The sequence below is a fragment of the Saccopteryx bilineata genome, chromosome 2, assembly GCF_036850765.1.
Source record: "Saccopteryx bilineata isolate mSacBil1 chromosome 2, mSacBil1_pri_phased_curated, whole genome shotgun sequence".
Lineage (NCBI taxonomy): Eukaryota > Metazoa > Chordata > Mammalia > Chiroptera > Emballonuridae > Saccopteryx > Saccopteryx bilineata.
The window spans coordinates 7,476,001-7,497,782 of record NC_089491.1 but is presented as its reverse complement, the minus strand read 5'-3'; the positions used below and the strand labels follow the sequence as shown (position 1 = coordinate 7,497,782).

General features: G+C 47.5%; 2 protein-coding genes and 2 non-coding genes across 13 annotated transcripts in view; 3 read left to right on the top strand and 1 right to left on the bottom strand.

Moving 5' to 3' along the window:
* Window positions 1–3,113: 3,113 nt before the first annotated feature.
* SPTAN1 (spectrin alpha, non-erythrocytic 1) overlaps window positions 3,114–21,782 on the top strand; it is a 79,617-nt gene continuing 60,948 nt past the window's right edge. For 3 of the 10 annotated variants that reach the window (XM_066256035.1, XM_066256030.1, XM_066256029.1), the window contains exons 1-3: window positions 3,115–3,283; window positions 5,886–5,936; window positions 20,615–20,854. In XM_066256035.1, the coding sequence (XP_066112132.1) occupies window positions 5,904–5,936; window positions 20,615–20,854 (273 nt within the window). In that variant the 5' untranslated portion in view covers window positions 3,115–3,283; window positions 5,886–5,903. Of the gene's footprint in view, window positions 3,284–5,885; window positions 5,937–5,987; window positions 6,069–20,614; window positions 20,855–21,782 lie in introns of those variants that run through there. The other 7 variants (XM_066256038.1, XM_066256036.1, XM_066256039.1 and 4 more) reach the window with 5 other exon arrangements.
* On the bottom strand, window positions 10,677–10,752 carry TRNAS-AGA (transfer RNA serine (anticodon AGA)). Its single transcript has one exon. It is a non-coding gene; the product is annotated as a tRNA-Ser (tRNA).
* On the top strand, window positions 12,213–12,612 carry LOC136322724 (large ribosomal subunit protein eL34). The gene has a single exon (XM_066254626.1). It carries the CDS (start codon window positions 12,249–12,251, stop codon window positions 12,600–12,602), a length of 354 nt encoding a protein of 117 aa, XP_066110723.1. The 5' UTR covers window positions 12,213–12,248; the 3' UTR covers window positions 12,603–12,612.
* On the top strand, window positions 16,360–16,572 carry LOC136327746 (small nucleolar RNA U3). The gene has a single exon (XR_010729868.1). It is a non-coding gene; the product is annotated as a small nucleolar RNA U3 (small nucleolar RNA).

Below are 21,782 nucleotides of genomic sequence, written 5' to 3'. Positions count from 1 at the left end.
TATCTGCTTTGTCATTTCCCCCTCCCCACACTCAGCAGTGTGAGACGAAAATTGAAATTTTCATCTTCGGTAAAAGATGAAATTCGTGGGAGGTGGCCTGACCTCTGGTGGCATTGTGGGGTAAAGCGTCAATCTGGAATGCTGAGGTCACCAGTTCTAAATCCTAGCCTTTCCTGGTTAAGGCACATTTGGGAGTTGATGCTTTCTGCTCCTCCTCCCCTTCTCTCCTCTCTAAAATAAAAAAATAAATCTTAAAAAAAAATTGGTGAGAGGTGAACACAGAACATGTGAAGAAAGGCTTTTTCTTCTTTTTTTTTTTTTGAGAGTAAAACATCAATTTGTTTTTCCACTTATCCTTGCATTCATGGGTTGATTCTTTTTTTTTTTTTTTTAATATTTTTTATTTTATTTATTTTATTTATTCATTTTTAGAGAGGAGAGAGACAGAGGAGAGAGAGACAGAGAGAGAGAGAAAGGGGAGGAGCTGGAAGCATCAAATCCCATATGTGCCTTGACCAGGCAAGCCCAGGGTTTCAAACCGGCGACCTCAGCATTTCCAGGTTGACGCTTTATCCACTGCGCCACCACAGGTCAGGCCATGGGTTGATTCTTGCATGTGCCCTGACTGGGGTTTGAACCTGCAACCTTGGTGTGTTGGGATGATGTTTTAACCAGCCAAGCTACTTGGCCAAGAAAGGTTTTTTTTAAATGTCTCATCTCTAGTGCCAAATGCTAAATGGTGTAGGTGAGTGAGTGGGAGGTAGAGAGGGCTGAGATACTGTTTTTACCCAGGTCTCAGATCAAAGGATCAATGAACAAGATGTTCGTTTCTGTATCAATACAGAAACTCTAAGGCCAGATCTGTTTTGCATCTGGCAAAAACAGCAAAACCTCCATTTCACTATGAGGCCAGAATGATTTAAAAGAAAAACCCTCCCTTTTATATTGCCTGCCCACAGCCTTGAGACCTGTTCTTTTGCTGGAGCAGGTCTTGGATGTTGTGTTAGCCATTTTGCACCCAGAACTGCATTTTTTTTTCCTCTACCCGCTGGAGAAGAGGCTTGTAGACGCCATCAGCTGGTCCCAGAAATGCACACCCAGGGAGGAGTTACCCAGCCCTGTTTCTTCTACGTAGAAGATGGCAGGAAATGCCTCCTAGCTCCTATGTTTTTCCTCCAGATTCTGTAAAGGCTGCTTCTGGAGTGTGGCCACTCCTTTTTTCTCTCCACTCCGATAGAGTATGGGAATGGAATTCTTTCTTACTATCATGGCTACAGCTAGGGTGGTTTAGGAACCAGATTGCAGATCCCAGGCACAGGGGAAGAAGCCAGACTGCAGAGGACCAGGAAGCTCAGAGCAGGGCCTGGGCCCAAGTTCTGGTGCTGTGCCCAGTGCCTTGGATTTATTTAAAGAGGAAGGCTGCTTGGCTGAGGCCTTCCTGAGCTGCAGGGCTCCTGGTCTGCCCTGCAGCTCAGGAATGATCCAGGTGTTACTCCCAATGGCTTGTGGCCCAGCTGTCACCCCGGTAGGGGTGGGGAAAGTGCATCTTAACGCAGGGCTCTGGCTAGAGTTTAGAGCCAGGCCCTCTAACTGCCAAGAGTATAAAGAACAGAAATTCCAGAAATCCTCCTCTCTTTTCTGGGCACCCAGCATCCATTACCGTATACTATTTTTTGTATTTTTCTTTTTTATTTTATTTTTAATTTTTATTTTTTTTGTATTTTTCTGAAGTTGGAAATGGGGAGGCAGTCAGACAGACTCCTGCATGTGCCTGACCGGGATCCACCTGGCATGCTGACCAGGGGGTGATGTTCTGCCCATCTGGGGCGTTGCTCTGTCTCAACCAGAGCCATTCTAGCGCCTGAGGCAGAGGCCATGGAGCCATCCTCAGCTCCCGGGTCAACTTTGCTCCAATGGAGCCTTAGCTGCTGGAGGGGAAGAGAGAGAAGAGAGAGACAGAGAGGAAAGAGAGAGGGAGGGGTGGAGAAGCAAATGGGTGCTTCTTCTGTGTGCCCTGGCTGGGAATTGAACCCGGGATTCCTGCACGCCAGGCCGAGGCTCTACCGCTGAGCCAGCAGGCCAGGGCCTACCACATACTATTTAAGAGAAGGTTCTGACTGATTCAAATCAGCTTTTCCTCTTGCTAGCTGCCTGATGGCAAGCAAGATACCTAGCTACCTCGTCAGTGTGCTCATTTACAAAACGGGGAAATAATACCTACCTCAACATTACTACAAAATTTTAAAAAAAGAAAGCTAGTACATGAAATGCTTAGCATAGTGCCTGGTACATGAGGAAAAGTTCAATTAATTGTGGCAGGAAGAACCTTAATGTCTTGTTTAGAAAATAGGACTAATGCATCCTAATTCTACTGGTGACCCGTGAGGAAGCTTCTGCTGTAACAATAGAAGGAATTATTAACTCTCCAAATGCCAGAATGACAGACTTCAATTCCAGAGTTGTTAACTTTATTTTTTTATGATCGGATTTGGCCTTTTCTTACCACCTCCTCAAACCCGGAGCCCCCAAATTATTCTCGGTTTCTGACCTCAAATTACCCCCACCCCCAGCGCAGGCTGACTTGCGCCCCCGGTCCCAGACGTCTCTTAGGGAAAGTGGGCAGGAGGAAGAGAAGCACACGGTGATCTCATCCTTTGGGACTGGGAGTTTTTCCGGTCGGGGCGCGCAGCATCCCCAGCTAGACCGCAGCGATGGCCCCTGCCGCGCCCTTCGCTGCAGTCCTGGAAAGGTTCCCAGGGGTGGAAGGTGGCGGGGTGGGGTGCAGAAGAGTCTCTGCAGGGCGGGGTGGGGCAGGATTGGAGGATCCGAGCTGCGGGGAGGGCGGGGCGGTCGGAGCATCTCGGCCTGCCCAGGAGGAGGCCGCGACTCCTCTGCACCATCGACCCCCCACACTGGCGCGCGCACCCGTGCCCGGTCCTCGGCAGCGCTCCTGCAGTCGACTTTCCTCCGCACCACGGTTTCGACTCCTTCCGGGAGCGCTCGGCCCTTTCCGTCCGGCGGTCGGGAGGCGAGCCGGCGGAAGCTCCGCCCCCTCTGCTAGCTGGAGCTCGCCCCCGCCCCGCCGGGTCGGGGCGCTTTCCTTGCGCTCGCGCCCGCCCGCTGCCGGAACGCGCGTGGCCGCCTATAAAAGAGGCGGGGCGCGCGCGTCGCCGCCACTACCCGCTGCGGAGCGAACGGCGAGGAGCGGAGGCCACGGAGGATAGTGTCGGTTCCCTCAGCAGCCCCCAGGCCCACGCACCCGCTCCTTCACCCGCAGGAGCCGGTGAGACAGGGAGCGGGGGAGCGCGGGCGGAAGCGGGGCCGTAGGACAGCCGACCCCTGGGCGGGGAGCCAGGGAGCCCCGGGGGAGGGGCGGGGCCAGCGCGCGGACAGGTGAGCCGGGCGGGCCTTGCTGCTCCCTCCGTCGGGTGGGGAGCCGGGGGAGCCGGTCGCGACCGGCTCGTGGCGCGTGGGCTGCGGAGAAGCAGCCGGGCCGAGGCTGGGCGCTGGCGGCTGGAATGTCATTGACTGGGTGGAGGGGGTGGCGAGGCCGCCGGGTCCCTCCCCGCCCCCCGCCCCAGCCTGGCTGCGGCCCCGCCCTGCCTCATCCGGTGGCGGCAGGTGGGGCGGGGGCTCCTCGGTCAGGGTGGTCGGTCACCATTCCCCTTGCTGCAAAGCGCTTCCCCCACCGTCCCCTTCCTCGGCGGGGAGCGACTTCTGCAGCTCCTTCCCCCAAATCCCGACAGGCAGTGCCGGCTCAGCCCTTGAAGGAGAAAGAGCCGAGAGCTTATAAGGTGAAGGGCTCCTTGATGTTCATTTCATCCCGTTTGGCGATTCTTGGCCTTCTTTCTAGACGCAAAAGGTTCGAGGCTGGCCATCTCCTTTTTTCCGCTCATAATAAATATTTCTTTTCTACCGAGTTGTGATTTTGCTTGTAAATAACAAATAGCTGCGGCTCTTGTTTTGTGTGAGACCCAAATCAAATAACTTTAATAGCTTAGTTTTGTTTTTTTCCCCCGAGACCGGGAATTTCGAGTCAGGGCAGTGTATTATTTGTCAAAAATTCCTATATCCATTCCGGTGCTGAATGAATGATAGAACAGCCTTTTGTTTGAAAGCCGTCCTTGAATTTGATTAGATGTTTTCCAAAGAAAATTGCTTTTAAAAAGTCTCTCTGATGTACTAGGGTAAAATGTATGTTAATAAAGGTTTGTTAAGGTTAAGGCTAGAATTTTAAATTAAAAGCTTGACTAGATCAGAAAACTGATTTGAGGTGATGCTTGAATCGCTGCAACACCTTACCACGTCCTTTTTATGTAATAGATCCTGAAATCTGTAGGCCCTTTGTTCTGTCTTCATCATGGTATTTTAGAAAAACTTACCATCATGGCTGTTAGGGAAGAATAGAAGAGAGACCATGTGAAGTATTTTCATAATGTGTTGAGAAAATGCGTCGTCATAGCAATTGGACTTTCCTAACGGATTGAACTTAACTAAAACAGAATGTATCAAAGATGGAAGGGTGGGGGTGTCTTGCAGCCAGGAAACAAAATCTTAAGAAGAGCAGTAGGCACACTCAGCTGTATAAAGCCATTTAGCCAAGGTTCCAACTCCACAAACCAGTCATTTTAGGTTTTGTTGCCGCTGATGTCTTAGATTTTGAAAGGTCAAAATGAAGTCAAAGTTTAAAAAATGTGCTGCAGGAGAAAAATGTGATGCAGTGAGGGCCTCTGTGCAGGAAATTAACAATAAGCCCTTTTTGGTAACTGGGCCAGTAATTATTCAAAGTGTGTTAGCTGTTATCCAGGGACCTGGATGGAGAGGCGAGACCGGGCAGGAGGATTTGCTCTGTACGGGACAGGTGTGAAGCAGTTCTTAGCGGTAACCATCAGCTCAGTAGCATTCTCTGATATGCTTTTGGTCTATGGCAGTGTGTTTTGTGGTAATCTAATAACTGGAGAAATCTGATCTGCCACTGGCTCTAATACAAGCTCATCAAGCAATCTGATGAACAGGTTTAGGTGGTTCCCTGGGTTAGAATTTTCTCTCCTTTTCCTTACCTGCCTTCATCCCAAAGGGAAGGCCCTGCTGCCGATCCTGAGAAGTGGATGTCAGGAATAGTCGTTGCCAAACCTGCAACACTATAGACAGTGGGCATGAAGCTGGCCTGGTGTTAATCAGTCTTCTGTGGGCTATTCCAGGCCTGCTAGTTATGCAGCTCCGTCTGCTGCAGCTTATCAGCTGTGGTCCATCAGCTGTGGTCAGAGTAGGGAAAAGAATTCAATTTGTTGCCGTGGTAGCAAATGCTGACTCCAGGAATGCAGGAGGAACTGCTATAGCTGATCACGCTGATCACCGGGCCAGTGGACTGGAGCAGCTGCTCTTGGACCGCCCTTCCATCTTTTTTGCATTATTTCTCCTGTCCCTGTTTTAAACAGGAAATGGTATTTAGTAGAAGTGGACTCCTAAACCAGGCCCAAGTCCTGTTTCTTGTTTCTGATGATTTTGTGAAATAATGCTATTTTATTACTAAATGGAAGGGGATTTAGGAATCATCTAGTCTTAGGAATCTCAATTCATCAGGGCTTTTAGTGTTAAAAAGTATACTCAGTATTACTTTACTTGACAAGCGAGGAAACGGAGGCCCAAAAGGAGGTATGACTTGGCCAAAGTAGCACATTTAGAGAGATAGGGACTCCTAAGACCAGATAACCCTGGTTCTCTTTCGCGTGTTAACTCCCTGGTGGGATTTAGAAGGCACTGGGAAACGATCTAAAATTTGATTTTGTAACTGTATTCATATATTTTGAAGGGTCTGTTTTGAAATGATTTTGTTCCGTTTGCCCTCAGAAGCTTGTTATCTTGCTCTTCCCCCACCCTTTTAGACGCCACATTCCTCCGTCATGTTGTCATCGTTTCGTAAGCGCAGAGTCCAGGTATTTGACTAGCATGCAGGAAATGCATTGCCTTTTCGGTTTTGCCTGGTTTGCAGTGAAGACACTTTTGTGTCAAAGAGGTGGAATGATCCAGAGAGAGGGGACAACTCTGCCTGCATGATTTCTGTTCAGGTTTCTTTTAGGGGTTGTTTTGTTTGGTTGGTTGGTTGGGGGGTTTTGGTGTTATATGAACAGAAGTCTTAGTGAATTTATTCTGAAATTTCCAAAGCCGCCTGTTTTTTTGTTTTTTTCTTTACCTTCCTCTCTTTAAGGCATGAATATATTATTTCTTATCATCCTTCTGGTGTTTGCATGTAGTGTTTGCTGTTTATTTTTGTTGTTTTTAATTGATGGCTACTTGGTTCTTAAAAACCAAGGGACTAAACAGATTATCTTAGATATCTGAAAATGTAGTAAAAATAGTATTTTTAAATTTGACAAATATTGTAAACTTGGGTGTTTCCTGTTCCTGTTGACTTATTTTTTTTTCTGCCACAATCCTTGTGACAAAATGGAGCTTGCATTTTCTATTTTAAAAAAAAAAGCTTGATAGATATCTGTTGTGTTTATGTACATTTTTTGAGTGTTCGCTACATGGGACCTTTTTCAAAAAGAGAAATGGTTAAAATTAATGTCTTGATAATCCCATAAGGAGAAATACAAGCTTTGCAAATTGTCTAGTGATTCTGGGTAATAAAGGCAAGGCAAACTGTTGTATAAATCAGACTGGTTAATTATTTAAATGGGGTTTATAAAAATGGGTCAATCACAGCATTCTCCTGTTCTGAATCTCAGTAACAATGTTTTGCGCTTAAACACCTCTCATCTAAAATTTACAGGTTAACAGGTAAGTAACAAGGTGCTATTTGAGGGGCATGCAGAAGGAAGTTTTCACAACCTCACTGTGTGTCTGGGTTCTGAGGCAATGCAGTATGAGCCTGTCGCCTTCTTAAAGCTAAGTCCCTGCTCACCTCTGCAGAATCTGGTTAATGAGTTGAACGGAATTCATCAATTTGGAGGCTGACATGCAAACCCACATTCTGCATTGGAATGTGGTTTAAACAAAGATTTTTTTTTTCATAGTTAGAACTCTTAATTTATGGAATGTTTACCTCTGTTTATCAGCAGATCTGCCACTAAAATCTGCAGCTGAGTTGACTTTTTGAGTTAATTCATTTGATCTGAGACTCAATTGGTATAAAACCGTTATGAGTGCTAGCCCATTTTTTGGTGGTTTGTTCTTGGGGGAACCCTTCCACATCCATGGATGTAAAATTCTCTGGCTTTGGAAATATAAAAGGTGGTAATAAGCTAGCTTTCTTTAGAAGCCCTTGGAAAAGACCCTTGTTGGTTCTGCACCTTTGGGCTCCTGACTAAGCAGCAAAAACAAAGCTGATGAATGATTTCTGTGACCTTTTGCTTAGGGTGATGTTCATGAATTCTTTCCATGGAGCCAAACAATCTCATCCTGTTAGTTCCTTAAATTCCTTTCCTTGCAAAACTGTGTATGTGTCCTGCCTGCAATCAAATTTTATTATGTAGTATTCCCAAGGCCTCTTACATCCAGCACTTTCAGCCGGTCAAAATGGTGGCAGCCCCAAGGCTTTGTTTTAAAGGGACTCCTTTCTTCCTCACGACAGTTTTAAGCACTTCTGGGGTTCCCTAGAGAAACTGACAGTGAAGTTCTCCTCCTCTCCCAGATCAGGGTGAGGGTGCTCTAAACCACCCACTGTAGGTGCCAAGTTTGCAGAGGCCAACGCATTTGGCCTTTGGTTTGAAAATGCTTGTATCTGCAGTTTTTTCTGTTGCTTAACAGTGTCTGTCCCACCCACTTTCTCTCCCCACCAAAGACAGCTCTGTCTCCTGGCATAGTGGGGCATGTAGTTTCTGTAGATTAGGTTAAAGTGTTTAAAATTCTGTAAGTGCCAAGTACTGCCTCAAACAACTGTCTCTTGGCATTTGTCAAGAAGACAAAGATATTAATGGCTAGTCTCTTTATTAGGTCTCCATGTTCAGTTGACAATGTATATAAATTTGTTTTGATATGAAGAGTCATTCTTAGGCATGTTATATCTTTGGATTAAACCAGAACTTTCTGGCCCAGATTCAAATCGTTAGACCCTTCTTTTTCTTCTCAGATATCTTAGCAGTATTGTGAGAAGGTTGACAGGTTCTCTTTATTAATTTCAATAGAGGACATTATTGTAATTCCTGTGTTATCCCCTGAGATCAGGGCGCATGACTTGCTGAAGGATGCAGCCAGCATTTTGACTGCTGCATTGCAGCATGTATAACTTAGCCTGTATCTGCAGCCATGCCCAATGATGTTTGCAAAAATATGACCTTTTTCGCCTGACCTGGCGGTGGCGCAGTGAATAGAGCATGTGTAGGACCCAGGTTCGAGACCCCAAGGTCGCTGGCTCGAGCAAGGGGTTACACGGTCTGCTGAAGACCCTCCAGTCAAGGCACATATAAGAAAGCAATCAATGAACAATTAAGGTGTTGCAATGAAAAACTGATGATTGATACTTCTTATCTCTCTCTGTTCCTGTCTGTCTGACCCTATCTATCCCTCTCTCTGTTTAAAAAAAAAAATGACCTTTTTCTCCAGTTATCGTAAATGGGGAGCTAGTTCTTAAACATACAGAGAATACAGTCAGCACTTTATTTCCACTCCCTTGTTCATCGTGTACATGGACTTGACTGGCCAAATCAGAGCTGAATGGCTACTTTGAGATAAGCAGTCAGTTGACTGCAGTGGTAGAAAGTCAGCTTCTGTGCAGGATTTTAGGCAGTCAGTGGAATAGATAGATAAGCTGCTATGAGTGGAGATTGTGTGTTTTTTTGTTTGTTTTTACAGAGACAGAGCGAGAGTCAGAGAGAGTGATAGATAGGGACAGACAGGAACGGAGAGAGATGAGAAGCATCAATCATCAGTTTTTCGTTCTGACACATTAGTTGTTCATTGATTGCTTTCTCATATGTGCCTTGACCGTGGGGCTACAGCAGACCAAGTAACCCCTTGCTCAAGCCAGTAACCTTGGGTCCAAGCTGGTGAGCTTTGCTCAAACCAGATGAGCCTGCGCTCAAGCTGATGACCTTGGGGTCTTGAACCGGGGTCCTCCGCATCCGAGTCCGATGCTCTATCCACTGCGTCACCGCCTGGTCAGGCTGACTTTTTTTTTTTTAAGAGAGAAACATCGATTTGTTCTGATTTTTTATGCCTTCCTTGGTAGATTTTTGTATGTGCCCTGACCTGGCATCAAACCCACAACCTTGGTGTATTAGGCCAGTACTCTAACCAACTGAGCTGCCCAGCCAAGGCCTTGGAGATTTTTTTCTTTTTTTTATTTTAGGTGAGAGGAGGGAATACAGACTCCCACATGTGCTCCAACCAGGATCTACTTGGCAACTCTTGTCTAGGGCTGATGCTTGACTCAACCTAGCTATTTTTAGCACCTGAGGCTGACGCTTGGACCAACCGAGTTATCCCCAGAGCTCATGGCCACGTTTAAACCAATCGAGCCACTGGCTGTGGGAGGGGAAGAGAGAGAAAAGGGGAAAAGGGAAGGAAAGAAAAGCAGATGGTCACTTTTCCTGTGTGCCCTGACTGGAAATCAACCCTGTGATGTCCATTCTCTAGGCTGATGCCCTATCTCAGGGATCGGGAACCTTTTTGGCTGAGAGAGCCATGAACACCACATATTTTAAAATGTAATTCCATGAGAGCCATACAACGACCCGTGTACGTTACACATTATCCAATAAAAATTTGGTGTTGTCCCGGAGGACAGCTGTGATTGGCTCCAGCCACCCACAACCATGAACATGAGCGGTAGGAAATGAATGGATTATAATACATAAGAATGTTTTATATTTTTAACATTGTTTTTTATTAAAGATTTGTCTGCGAGCCAGATGCAGCCATCAAAAGAGCCACATCTGGCTCACGAGCCATAGGTTCCTGACCCCTGCTCTATCCCCTGAGCAAGCCAGCCAGCCAGGGCCTTGGAGATTTTTTTTTTTTTTGTATTTTTCTGAAGCTGGAAATGGGGAGAGACAGTCAGACAGACTCCCGCATGCGCCCGACCGGGATCCACCCGGCACGCCCACCAGGGGGCGAGGCTCTGCCCACCAGAGGGCGAGGCTCTGCCCCTCCGGGGTCGCTCTGTTGCGACCAGAGCCACTCTAGCGCCTGGGGCAGAGGCCAAGGAGCCATCCCCAGCGCCCGGGCCATCTTTGCTCCAATGGAGCCTCAGCTGCGGGAGGGGAAGAGAGAGACAGAGAGGAAGGAGAGAGGGAGGGGTGGAGAAGCAGATGGGCGCTTCTCCTGTGTGCCCTGGCCGGGAATTGAACCCAGGACTTCTGCACGCCAGGCCTACGCTCTACCACTGAGCCAAACGGCCAGGGCTGGAGATAGTTTTTTTTTTTTTGCATTTTTCTGAAGCTGGAAACAGGGAGAGACAGTCAGACAGACTCCCGCACGCGCCGGACTGGGATCCACCCGGCACGCCCACCAGGGGCGATGCTCTGCCCAACAGGGGGCAATGCTCTGCCCATCCTGGGCTTCACCATGTTGCGACCAGTGCCACTCTAGCGCCTGAGGCAGAAGCCACAGAGCCATCTTCAACGCCTGGGCCATCTTTGCTCCAATGGAGCCTTGGCTGCGGGAGGGGAAGAGAGAGACAGAGAGGAAAGTGCGGCGGAGGGGTGGAGAAGCAAATGGGCGCTTCTCCTGTGTGCCCTGGCCGGGAATTGAACCCGGGTCCTCCGCACTCTAGGCCGACGCTCTACCGCTGAGCCAACCGGCCAGGGCCTGGAGACAGTTTTTTAATGGCACTTTTCCCAGAGTCTTTCCTTCTGGCTCTTCAGAGACATTAATCCCATCAAGTCTGGGAGCAGCCTGGAACATTCTCTGTGGAGTCTGCCTTATCAGTCAGCTACATATTTCAGGGCAGGGGTGGAGTTCCTGCGGCCTCAGCCATTAAGGGGACGTGGTGCGCAGGCAGAGCCCGAGGAATGCCACTCGCTCTCACAGTTTGGGGTGAGAGGTTATATAGTACTGTGCCTTTGGTTGGTGATCTGAAAATATTTCCTGTGTTTAATATAGCCTATGGAAATACCCTTTTAGGAGCAGAAATGGAGTTTGTAAACTAGAGACAGTGCCCTGTCAGGTTAAGGGAAGGGGAAACTCCTATTAATCTATAATCGAAGGCCCCTGTAATCACACAGATGAACAGCTGGGATGCCAGCAGCAGTGGGAGAGAGTTGATGACTTTCAGATGCCCAGCTCCCCAGACACAGCCAGTGTGGCTTGGCAGAGCTCCTGCCTCCTGACGTCAGCTGATCTACTGCAGGAAAGAAAAGTCCATTATTGCCTGACCAAAGCACTTGGTATAGAATTGACTCATTCTACTTCACTGGGGTGACAAAGAGGGCCTTTTAGGTTGGTTAATTCCAGCAGGGCCTCGCTGGACTGACTCCCTGGATTGGTAGGGCCAAGTTGGCAAGCTGGACCCAAGCAGGGGGACTTGATCAGGTGGAGCCTGTGCAGTGTTATGTTAGGGATTCTATTTTTCATTGTAAAGGGCTGCTCCCCGATGTGATTTCATGGCAATTTCCATAGCAGCTAAAAGCCTTTAGAAATTCAGTGAATCCTGTGATGTGCGGAGAAACACCATAGATGTTAAAGACTTAAGACACCTTGCAGGAGCTCACGTGCAGTGTAGTTGTTCTCAGACGAACCTCCCTTGGAAAGTTTCTTTACAAGAACAGTCTGTAAGCAAGCGAATTAGACACAATTTCCTGCCTTTTTTTCATCTTAACTGTTTCCTGAGGGATAAGGACAAGGGAAGTTTATAAATTATTATGCTTTTTTTTTTTTTTTAACAGAGAGAGTCAGAGAGAGGGATAGACAGGGACAGACAGACAGGAACGGAGAGAGATGAGAAGTATCAACCATCAGTTTTTCGTTGTGATATCTTAGTTGTTCATTGACTGCTTTCTCATATGTGCCTTGACCGCAGGCCTTTAGCAGACTGAGTAACCCCTTACTCAAGCCAGCGAACTTGGGTCCAAGCTGGTGAGCTTTGTTCAAACCAGATGAACCCGCGCTCAAGCTGGTGACCTTGGGGTCTCGAACCTGGGTCCTCGGCATCCCAGTCCGATGCTCTATCCACTGCGCCACCGCCTGGTCAGGCTATAAATTATGCTTAACCGTAATTGTTTACTGATTTACAAAGACTAAGTCTTTTAAAAATAGAAAATGAGCCCTTTTCCTCTTCCCGGGACGGCGTCTTTAAGGCAGTCACAATGGTCCAGCGTTTGACATACCGGCGGAGGCTGTCCTACAATACAGCCTCTAACAAAACCAGACTGTCCCGAACCCCTGGTAATCGGATTGTTTACCTTTATACCAAGAAGGTTGGGAAAGCACCAAAATCTGCATGTGGGGTGTGCCCAGGCCGGCTTCGTGGAGTTCGTGCTGTAAGACCTAAAGTTCTAATGAGGTTGTCTAAAACGAAAAAACATGTAAGCAGGGCCTATGGTGGATCCATGTGTGCTAAATGTGTGCGTGACAGGATCAAGCGTGCTTTCCTTATTGAGGAGCAGAAAATCGTTGTGAAAGTGCTGAAAGCACAAGCACAGAGTCAGAAGGCTAAATAAAAGATGAGGCTCTGGAGTAATAAAGACATTAAAGGCTAAAAAAAAAAAAAAATAGAAAATGAATTTAGGTGTTTTAATGATTAATACATCTTTCACCCACCTTTTCTCCTATAACTGGGGATGTGAAAGGAATTAGTAAATAACTGGTTAGCTCAGAGTGTCATCCCAAAATAACAAGGTTGCAGGATGAATTCCTAGTCAGGGTACTTATGGGAAGCAGCCAATGAATGCATAGCTAAGTGGAACAACAAATGAATGCTTCTTCCTTTTTCTCTGTTTCTGTAAAAATCAGTACATTTAAAAAAGAAAAGGAGAAGCGTCGGCTCAACGTGCGGGAGTCCCGGGTTCAATTCTCAGCCAGGGCACACAGGAGAAGCGGCCATCTTCTTCTCCACCCCTCCCCCTCTCCTTTCTCTGTCTCTCTCTTCCCCTCCCACAGCTAAGACTCCATTGGAGCAAAGTTGGCCCGGGCACTGAGGACAGCTCCATGGCCTCCGCCTCAGGCGCTAGAATGGCTCTGATCACAGCGAAGCAACACCCCAGAGGAGCAGAGCATCACCCCCTGCTGGGCATGCCGGGTGGATCATGGTCAGGTGCATGTGGGAATCTGTCTGTCTGCCTGCCTCCCCCCCACCCCACACTTCTCACTTTGAGAAAAAAAAAGAAAGTATGTCAGCTCCAGTCATGTTCAGGAGTACTGGTTCTAGCATGCTAGTCTGGGAACTAGAACATCCTGGGTCACCCTGGGCTCTACCACCTGCTGAGTAGGTGACCTTATGTCCTGTATACTTAACAATGAACTGACAGTGTTTCCCTAAGTTTAGAATGAAATTGACTCTGATATGCACTAAGTTCTGTGTCAGAGTAATGATAAAGCCTTTTTTATACTTCCTTGGGAACTCTGAATTCCCTAAAAAACTTAAAAAAAGGGCAGGGCGAAAACAGTAATTCTATGGCAGAGGTGATGGTGCTTGGTAGAGCACTGAGAGTGAGGACCTCCGCGGGGACAAGGGAGTTCCCTGCCTTACACCAGAAGGTTCGTGCTAGTAAGTGGTGGAGTTGGGAGGGAGGGAAGAGAATGTTCCTGCAAAGGGAACTTTTTTTTTTTTTTTGTATTTTTCTGAAGTTGGAAACAGGGAGGCAGACAGACTCCCACATGCGCCCGACCAGGATCCACCTGGCATGCCCACCAGGGGGCAATGCTCTGCCTATCTGGGGCGTTGCTCTGTTGCAACCAGAGCCATTCTAGCGCCTGAGGTAGAGGCCATAGAGCCATCCTCAGCGTCCGGGCCAACTTTGCTCCAATGGAGCCTCGGCTGCGGGAGGGGAAGAGAGAGACAGAGAGGAAGGAAAGGGGGAGGGGTGGAGAAGCAGATGGGCGCTTCTCCTGTGTGCCCTGGCTGGGAATTGGACCCGGGACTCCTGCACGCCAGGCCGACACTCTACCACTGAGCCAACCGGCCAGGGCCTGCAAAGGGAACATTTTGAGCTGGAAAGTGGACCCTGCCCAGGGCAGGTAACAGGTTGGTGGGGGAGTTTGCTGGGAGCTACAGCTGGAGCAGACAGTGCAGGTCAGTGAGAGGAGTCCAGTGTCCATTGTATTGTAGTAAACATGGCAGGTGATGGTTGTGACCCTGTTGGGATTGGCCTTCTCCAGCCGGGCTGGTGCACTCCAGCGGGCAGCAGTGCGAACAGATGGTCTTCCTGTGACTCAGTGTTACTACAGAAAGTCCACTCTGGGCAGACATTTCATTTTTAGGTTACCCTCAGCCCTTGGTCTTAAGGACTCTCCTGAAGCCCGTTTTAAAAATAGAAAACATTTTCTTCAAGCACAGCTATTTATTGGATGATTCAAAACTTACCTTCCTGAGCTTTATTACCCTGAAGTCCCACCCTACCAGAGTGAAAAGAGCAACTAACTTCTCAGCATAAATTTCCCTGTGGTCAGTCTAGGATTAGTAATCCAGACTTGTTCCTCAGGGTACCACCTGGTTGTGTAGATTCTTCATTTGCTATTCTTCTTTTTTTTAAATTTATTTATTTATTTATTTATTTATTTATTTATTTATTTTAGAGAGGAGAGAGAGAGAGAAGGGGGAGGAGCAGGATACATCAATTCCTATATGTGCCTTGACCAGGCAAGTGCAGGGTTTCGAACTGGCAACCTCAGATGTTCCAGGTCAACGCTTTATCCACTGCGCCAACACAAGTCAGGCTGCTAGTCTTCTTTTTTAAGAACATTGAGCTGTTCCTGTATGTGCCCTGACTGGGGATCGAACTGACCCTCTGTGCTTTAGGACGATGCTCCAACCAACCGAGCTATGTGGCCAGGGCCATTTGCAGTTCTTGTCAGGAATCGAGCTTTTACCTGGCTAGAATTCCAGTTCGGCCATATGGAAAACAAAGCTTGGGTAGACTAGTGAGCTCTCTCCCTGCTCTTTACAAATAAGCTGGGGCTGTAGCTCCTCCTCATGATTTGACACACTTTTTTTTTTTTTTTTTTTTGTATTTTTCTGAAGCTGGAAACGGGGAGAGACAGTCAGACAGACTCCCGCATGCGCCCGACCGGGATCCACCCGGCACGCCCACCAGGGGCGACGCTCTGCCCCTCTGGGGCGTTGCTTTGCCGCAACCAGAGCCACTCTAGCACCTGGGGCAGAGGCCAAGGAGCCATCCCCAGCGCCCGGGCCATCTTTGCTCCAATGGAGCCTTGGCTGCGGGAGGGGAAGAGAGAGAGAGGAAGGAGGGGGTGGGGGTGGAGAAGCAAATGGGCGCTTCTCCTATGTGCCCTGGCCGGGAATCGAACCCGGGTCCCCCTCACGCCAGGCCGACGCTCTACCGCTGAGCCAACCGGCCAGGGCCACACATTTTTTTTTTTAACAGAGACAGAGAGTGAGTCAGAGAGAGGGATAGACGGACAGACAGGAACGGAGAGAGATGAGAAGCATCAATCATTAGTTTTCATTACACATTGCAACACCTTAGTTCATAGATTGCTTTCTCATATGTGCCTTGACCACGGGCCTTCAGCCGACCGAGTGACCCCTTGCTGGAGCCAGTGACCTTGGGTTCAAGCTGGTGGGATTTTGCTCAAACCAGATGAGCCCGCGCTCAAGTTGGCGACCTCAGGGTCTTGAACCTGGGTCCTCTGCATCCCAGTCCGACGCTCTATCCACTGCGCCACTGCCTGGTCAGGCTCGACACACATTTCTAATGACTGTGTGAGCTAGGGATCAGGATACAAAGATTAGATCGCTCAGTCTGATCATTCCGTGGGAAGTATGTACGAGTGCTTTGTAAAACCACAGAAAAGTGTGATTCAATCTGAGGAGGAGGGAGGGAGGGAGGGAGGGTGTGTACAGCTTGGTAAAGAGGCAGGATTCTGCCACTGAATCACTTCAGCTGTGTCCTGAGGTGTGAATAGGAGTTTTCCAAGCAGTAAAGGGACAGAGAACATTTTAGGCAAAGGACACCTGTGCAAATGGCTTGGAGTCTTTTAAGAGAATCATGTGTTTGGGAGGAGAAAGACTCTTTCTCCATGCCAAGAGGGTAGGGGTCATGACGAGAGTACCAGTCAGGCATGCTGGACCAGATAGAAGGGCCTGCTGGAAGGGGTGGGTTCTTGCCCCTCTCAGAAGGGAGCCAAAAAGGGTCTTAAAGCATGGGTGCAACATCGCAAAGGATATGTTTCTTTTTATAGTAAAATAAATAAGTTGGACTTTGTGGGAGAAAAACAATCAACAAAAAGAACTGGTTAAAGACTATACTTTCAGGGATCATTTCTATAGTTTGTTACTAGAGAGATTTCTCTGTCGTGTAGAGCACCCAAAACCACGAGGAGGAATTGCAGTGTTCTCTCCTGAGCGTGAAGCCGGCTGTTGGTGTTGCTTGTGCAACTGCCTTTTGCCATTGATGATCGTTCTTCTTTTCCTTTGGGAGAGTAAGAGGGAGAGGATGCAGTCTGAGTGGTAAAAAAAGAAAGAAAAAAAAAAAAAGAACTGGTTAATGCATGGAGAATCATTTAGAAGGAATGGTGATACGTCTAAAATCACCTCGCGGTCCCTTTCCTAGGAAGGTAGTCTCTTCACAGAAAGGTGGCCCTCAGCGTTGATGAAGTACAGACTTCTTGGAGCTGCTTTAACCCCTGAAGAGCTGGAAATGTGGACCTGGCCTAGATCTCACCAATGTTGTTTTTCTCGAGCTGGATGTGGGTTGGGGGCACCTGAACCGACTTCCATGCCTAAGCCTCAGCCTGTTGGTCCTTTCCCAGTAGCTGGGCTGGGCCAGGCGGGGCCGGGCTGGAAGAGCTCTCAGATGTTTCCTGGGCAACACGTTTCATACCTTACATAAGTAAATTAGAATGAGAGCTGGAGAGACTGGTAAGCTTTTCCGGTCAGTTTCTTTACCAAATCTCAGAATCTTCTCTGTAGAATGTAATTTTTAAATTGGAAGGGTCTTGGGACCATCTCATTTTCACCTGCTATTTTTAGTCATTCTCAGAAATTGAGGCATAGAGAGGGAAGGTGGCTCATGCAGGGTCACGTGTTATGGACCAGTTTTAAAGCTCTTTGTCATTCATTTGTACTGAGTCCCTTGGTTAGAGAATAAAAATGACTTATTCTTGAGAAGAGCAGGTAGCATGTTCTAGGTTTCTCCCATAAACAGGTCAGGTTTTATTTTCCTTCTTCTCTCTTTTTCTTTCTTTTAAAAATTTTATGCCTGACCTGTGGTGGCGCAGTGGATAAAGCGTCGACCTGAAAATGCTAAGGTTGCCGGTTCGAAACCCTGGGCTTGCCTGGTCAAGGCACATACGGGAGTTGATGCTTCCAGCTCCTCCCCTGTCTCTGTCTCTCTCTCCCTCTCTCTCTCCTCTCTAAAATGAATAAATAAAAAATAAATAAATAAAAAATAAAAAAGGCTATAAAAATTTTATTTAGGCCCTGGCCGGTTGGCTCAGTGATAGAGCGTCAGCCTGGCGTGCAGGAGTCCTGGGTTCGATTCCGGGCCAGGGCACACGGGAGAAGCACCCATCTGCTTCTCCACCCCTCCCCCTCTCCTTCCTCTCTGTCTCTCTCTTCCCCTCCCATAGCCAAGGCTCCATTGGAGCAAAGTTGGCCCAGGCGCTGAAGATGGCTCTGTGGCCTCTGCCTCAGGCGCTAGAATAGCTCTGATTGCAACAGAGCAACGCCCCAGATGGGCAGAGCATCGCCCCGTGGTGGGCGTGCCAGGTGGATCCCAGTCAGGCGCATGCAGGAGTCTGACTGCCTCCCCGTTTCCAACTTCAGAAAAATACAAAAAAATAAATTTTTATTTAGAAAATTGAATTTAACAGGATGACATTGATCAGTAAGAGTACATAGGTTTCAGGTGAACATTTCTGTAGCGTTTGAACTTCATAACTGTTGATTATGTTGTATACCCCTCACCAAAGTCAAATCATTTTCTTTTTTGTGTGTGTGGCAGAGACAGAGAGTCAGAGAGAGAAGGACAGATAGGGATGGACAGGAAGGGAGAGAGACGAGAAGCATCAATTCTTCGTTGTGGTTCCTTAGTTGTTCATTGATTGCTTTATCATATATGCATTTACTGAGGGGCTCCAGCAGACCGAGTGACTCCTTGCTCGAGCCAGTGACCTTGGGCTCAAGCTGGTGAGCCTTGCTCAAACCTGATGAGCCCACGCTCAAGGTGGCGACCTTGGGGTCTCGAACCTGGGTCCTCCGCCTGATGCTCTATTCACTGTGCAACCGCCTGGTCAGGCAAATCATTTCTTTTTTTAAATTTTTTAATTTTTTTATTTATTCATTTTAGAGGGGGGGGAGAGAGAGAGAGAGAGGGAGGGAGGAGAGAGACAGAGAGAGAGAAGGGGGGGAGGAGCTGGAAGCATCAACTCCCATATGTGCCTTGACCAGGCAAGCCCAGGGTTTCGAACCGGCGACCTCAGCATTTCCAAGTCGACGCTTTATCCACTGCACCACCACAGGTCAGGCCAGGGAAATAATTTCTATCACTATATATTTGTCCCATAGGTTTTCTTTTTTCTTTTTTTTTTTTACAAAGAGAGAGAGAGAGAGAGTGAGAGGGATAGACAGGGACAGACAGACAGGAACGGAGAGAGATTAGACGCATTAATGATCAATTTTTTGTTGTGACACCTTAGTTGTTCACTGATTGCTTTCTCATATGTGCCTTGACTGTGGACCTTCAGCAGACTGAGTAACCCCTTGCTCAAGCCAGGGACCTTGGGTCCAAGCTGGTGAGCTTTTGCTCAAATCAGATGAGCCTGCACTCAAGCTGGCAACCACAGGGTCTAGAACCCAGGTCCTCCACATTCCAGTCTGATGCTCTATCCACTGCGCCACTGCCTGGTCAGGCCCATAGGTTTTCTTATAACATTAAAATTTGGTGAATTTTTCAGAAATATGAGGGTCTGAAGTTGGGGCAGATTGAGTGTTATGGGGTAATACCACCTACCCTGTTAACCTGCACTGTGGTGAACTTGAAATTGATGCTGCCTAACCAGTGATGGCTCATTGGGTAAAGCGTCGACCTGGAACGCTGAGGTTGCCAGTTCGAAACCCTGGGCTTGCCTGGTTTAGGCACATATGAGAAGCAGCTACTATGAGTTGATCCTGCTTCTTCCCCCACCCCTTGCTTTATCTCTCCTCTCTATAAAAAAGATAATAAAATTGATGCCAGGCTTATGTAGTCTCCTTGCTTTCCCCAATAACAGAGAGTCGTACAGTAGGACATATTTAACCATCCTTTTTAAAGGCACACTGTGATTTTTCTTTTTTTTTCTTTTTTCCATTTTTCTGAAGCTGGAAACAGGGAGAGACAGACAGACTCCCGCATGCGCCCAACCGGGATCCACCCGGCACGCCCACCAGGGGCGACGCTCTGCCCACCAGGGGGCGATGCTCTGCCCATCCTGGGCGTCGCCATATTGCGACCAGAGCCACTCTAGCGCCTGAGGCAGAGGCCACAGAGCCATCCCCAGTGCCCGGGCCATCTTTGCTCCAATGGAGCCTTGGCTGCGGGAGGGGAAGAGAGAGACAGAGAGGAAAGCGCGGCGGAGGGGTGGAGAAGCAAATGGGCGCTTCCCCTGTGTGCCCTGGCCGGGAATCGAACCCGGGTCCTGTGATTTTTCTTTTAATTGAGCACATTCAGATGAAAGTCAGCCTGTTCACTGCCCGGGCTCTCTGGTAGCCTGAAGAAGACCTGTATGTAGCATTGACATTTTGGCGTGACTCAGAAATCATGACTTCGCACTAGGAAAATTCAATTGGTTATTGATATTAAGGACTTACTTTATAATCATTTCTTTTTCTTTTTTTTAAATTTTCCCATTGATTTGAGAGAGAGAGAGGAAGGTTGGGGGGAGAGAGAGAAGCACCAGCTCGTTCCACTTGGCTGTTCCATTTAGTTGTGCACTTATTGATTGCTTCTCATACGTGCCCTGTCTGGGGATCAAACCTGCAACCTTGGCGCACCAGGATGATGCTTTCTCCCCCTGAGCCCCCTGGCCAGGGCCCATAATCATTTATTTTTCTTCATTGAATAACAGGCTGAGATCTAGAAAGCTCGAAAAGCTGACTTAACTAAGAATAGATTCTATCCAATCTCCACATAATGAAGTACACGGACCAGATAAAAGAATTTTTGAATGGATGTCACAAAAATTCTTTGAATACTAAAGTCAGCATTTGCTTTGAATTCTCAAAGCTCTTATAGAATTGAGAGTATAAACCGTAGTTCTGTTCATATTTTTCTCCTGGTTTCATTGCCATTTCGCTTAGGCATCTTCTGAGGGACCCACATGCAGGGCACAGATAGCTATTTTTTCCAAAGGGACAGGATTGGGCTTTGTTGTTAGATCCTGAGAAAAGGCTGCCTTCCCAATTCATTTGTCTAAAGGGCCACCTGACGATTTTTTTCTTTCCTTCAGAGAGGAAAAGTTCCATTAAATCTATTTTGGTGTCTTGTGCTTATCTCAGGGCATTCTGTCTTTTCAGAAAATGGACCCGAGTGGGGTCAAAGTGCTGGAGACAGCAGAGGACATCCAGGAGAGGCGGCAGCAGGTCCTGGACAGATACCACCGCTTCAAGGAGCTCTCAACCCTTCGGCGCCAGAAGCTCGAGGACTCCTATCGGTTCCAGTTTTTCCAGCGAGATGCTGAGGAGCTGGAGAAGTGGATTCAGGAGAAACTTCAGATTGCATCTGATGAGAATTACAAAGACCCAACCAACTTGCAGGTGCGTGTGAGCTCCTGAGATTACAGTGCCAGAATGTAAATGGTCAAATATTTTAGCCTAAAAATTATACCAAGAAGGCCATTCAGTTATTAATTACCCTGAGAAACTGGGCAGCAAGAAGAATGTAGATCAGACATAAGAAAGAACTAACAAAAGCTAAGCCTTTAAAAATCATTGAATTGTATATATGACAAGTTAATTTTATGGTATAAATTGTATCTCAGTAAAAGACAGTTTTCTCATTGATTTTTGGTGAAGATTTGGAAATTGGAGCAGTGTTAGGGCTCATGGCTTTTTTATTATACATGTCAAAGTCACCTAAGGAGGAAAAAGGGTGAATGCTGGTTTAAAAACCTGGCGAGCCTCTTTGCAGCTCAGTACTTGATTGAAAAGAGGTATTGAGAAATGGAAATGAAATCAAATTCATCAAAGAGCATGGCTTCTGAAGGCCTGATCAGGCGGTGGCGCAGTGAATAGAGCGTCGGACTGGGATGCAGAGGACCCAGGTTTGAGACCCCGAGGTCGCCAGCTTGAGCATGGGCTCATCTGGCTTGAGCAAAAAGCTCACCAGCTTGAACCCAAGGTCGCTGGCTTGAGCAAGGGGTTACTCAATCTGCTGAAGGCCCACGATCAAGGCACATATGAGAAAGTAATCAATGAACAACAAAGGTGTCGTAACTCGCAACGAAAAACTGATGATTGATGCTTCTCATCTCTCTCCATTCCTGTCTGTCTGTCCCTGTCTATTCCTCTCTCTGACTCTCTGTCTCTGTAAAAAAAAAAAAAAAAAAAGAGCATGACTTCTAAAATAAGCTAAAAATATATCATGAGTGATTATGGATGGATTATGCAAGGGTAAATACTGCATGCTCAGAAGGCTGTCAGTGTGGTTCTATATTTCTAGAAGGGAGTGGATGTCCCCATAAAT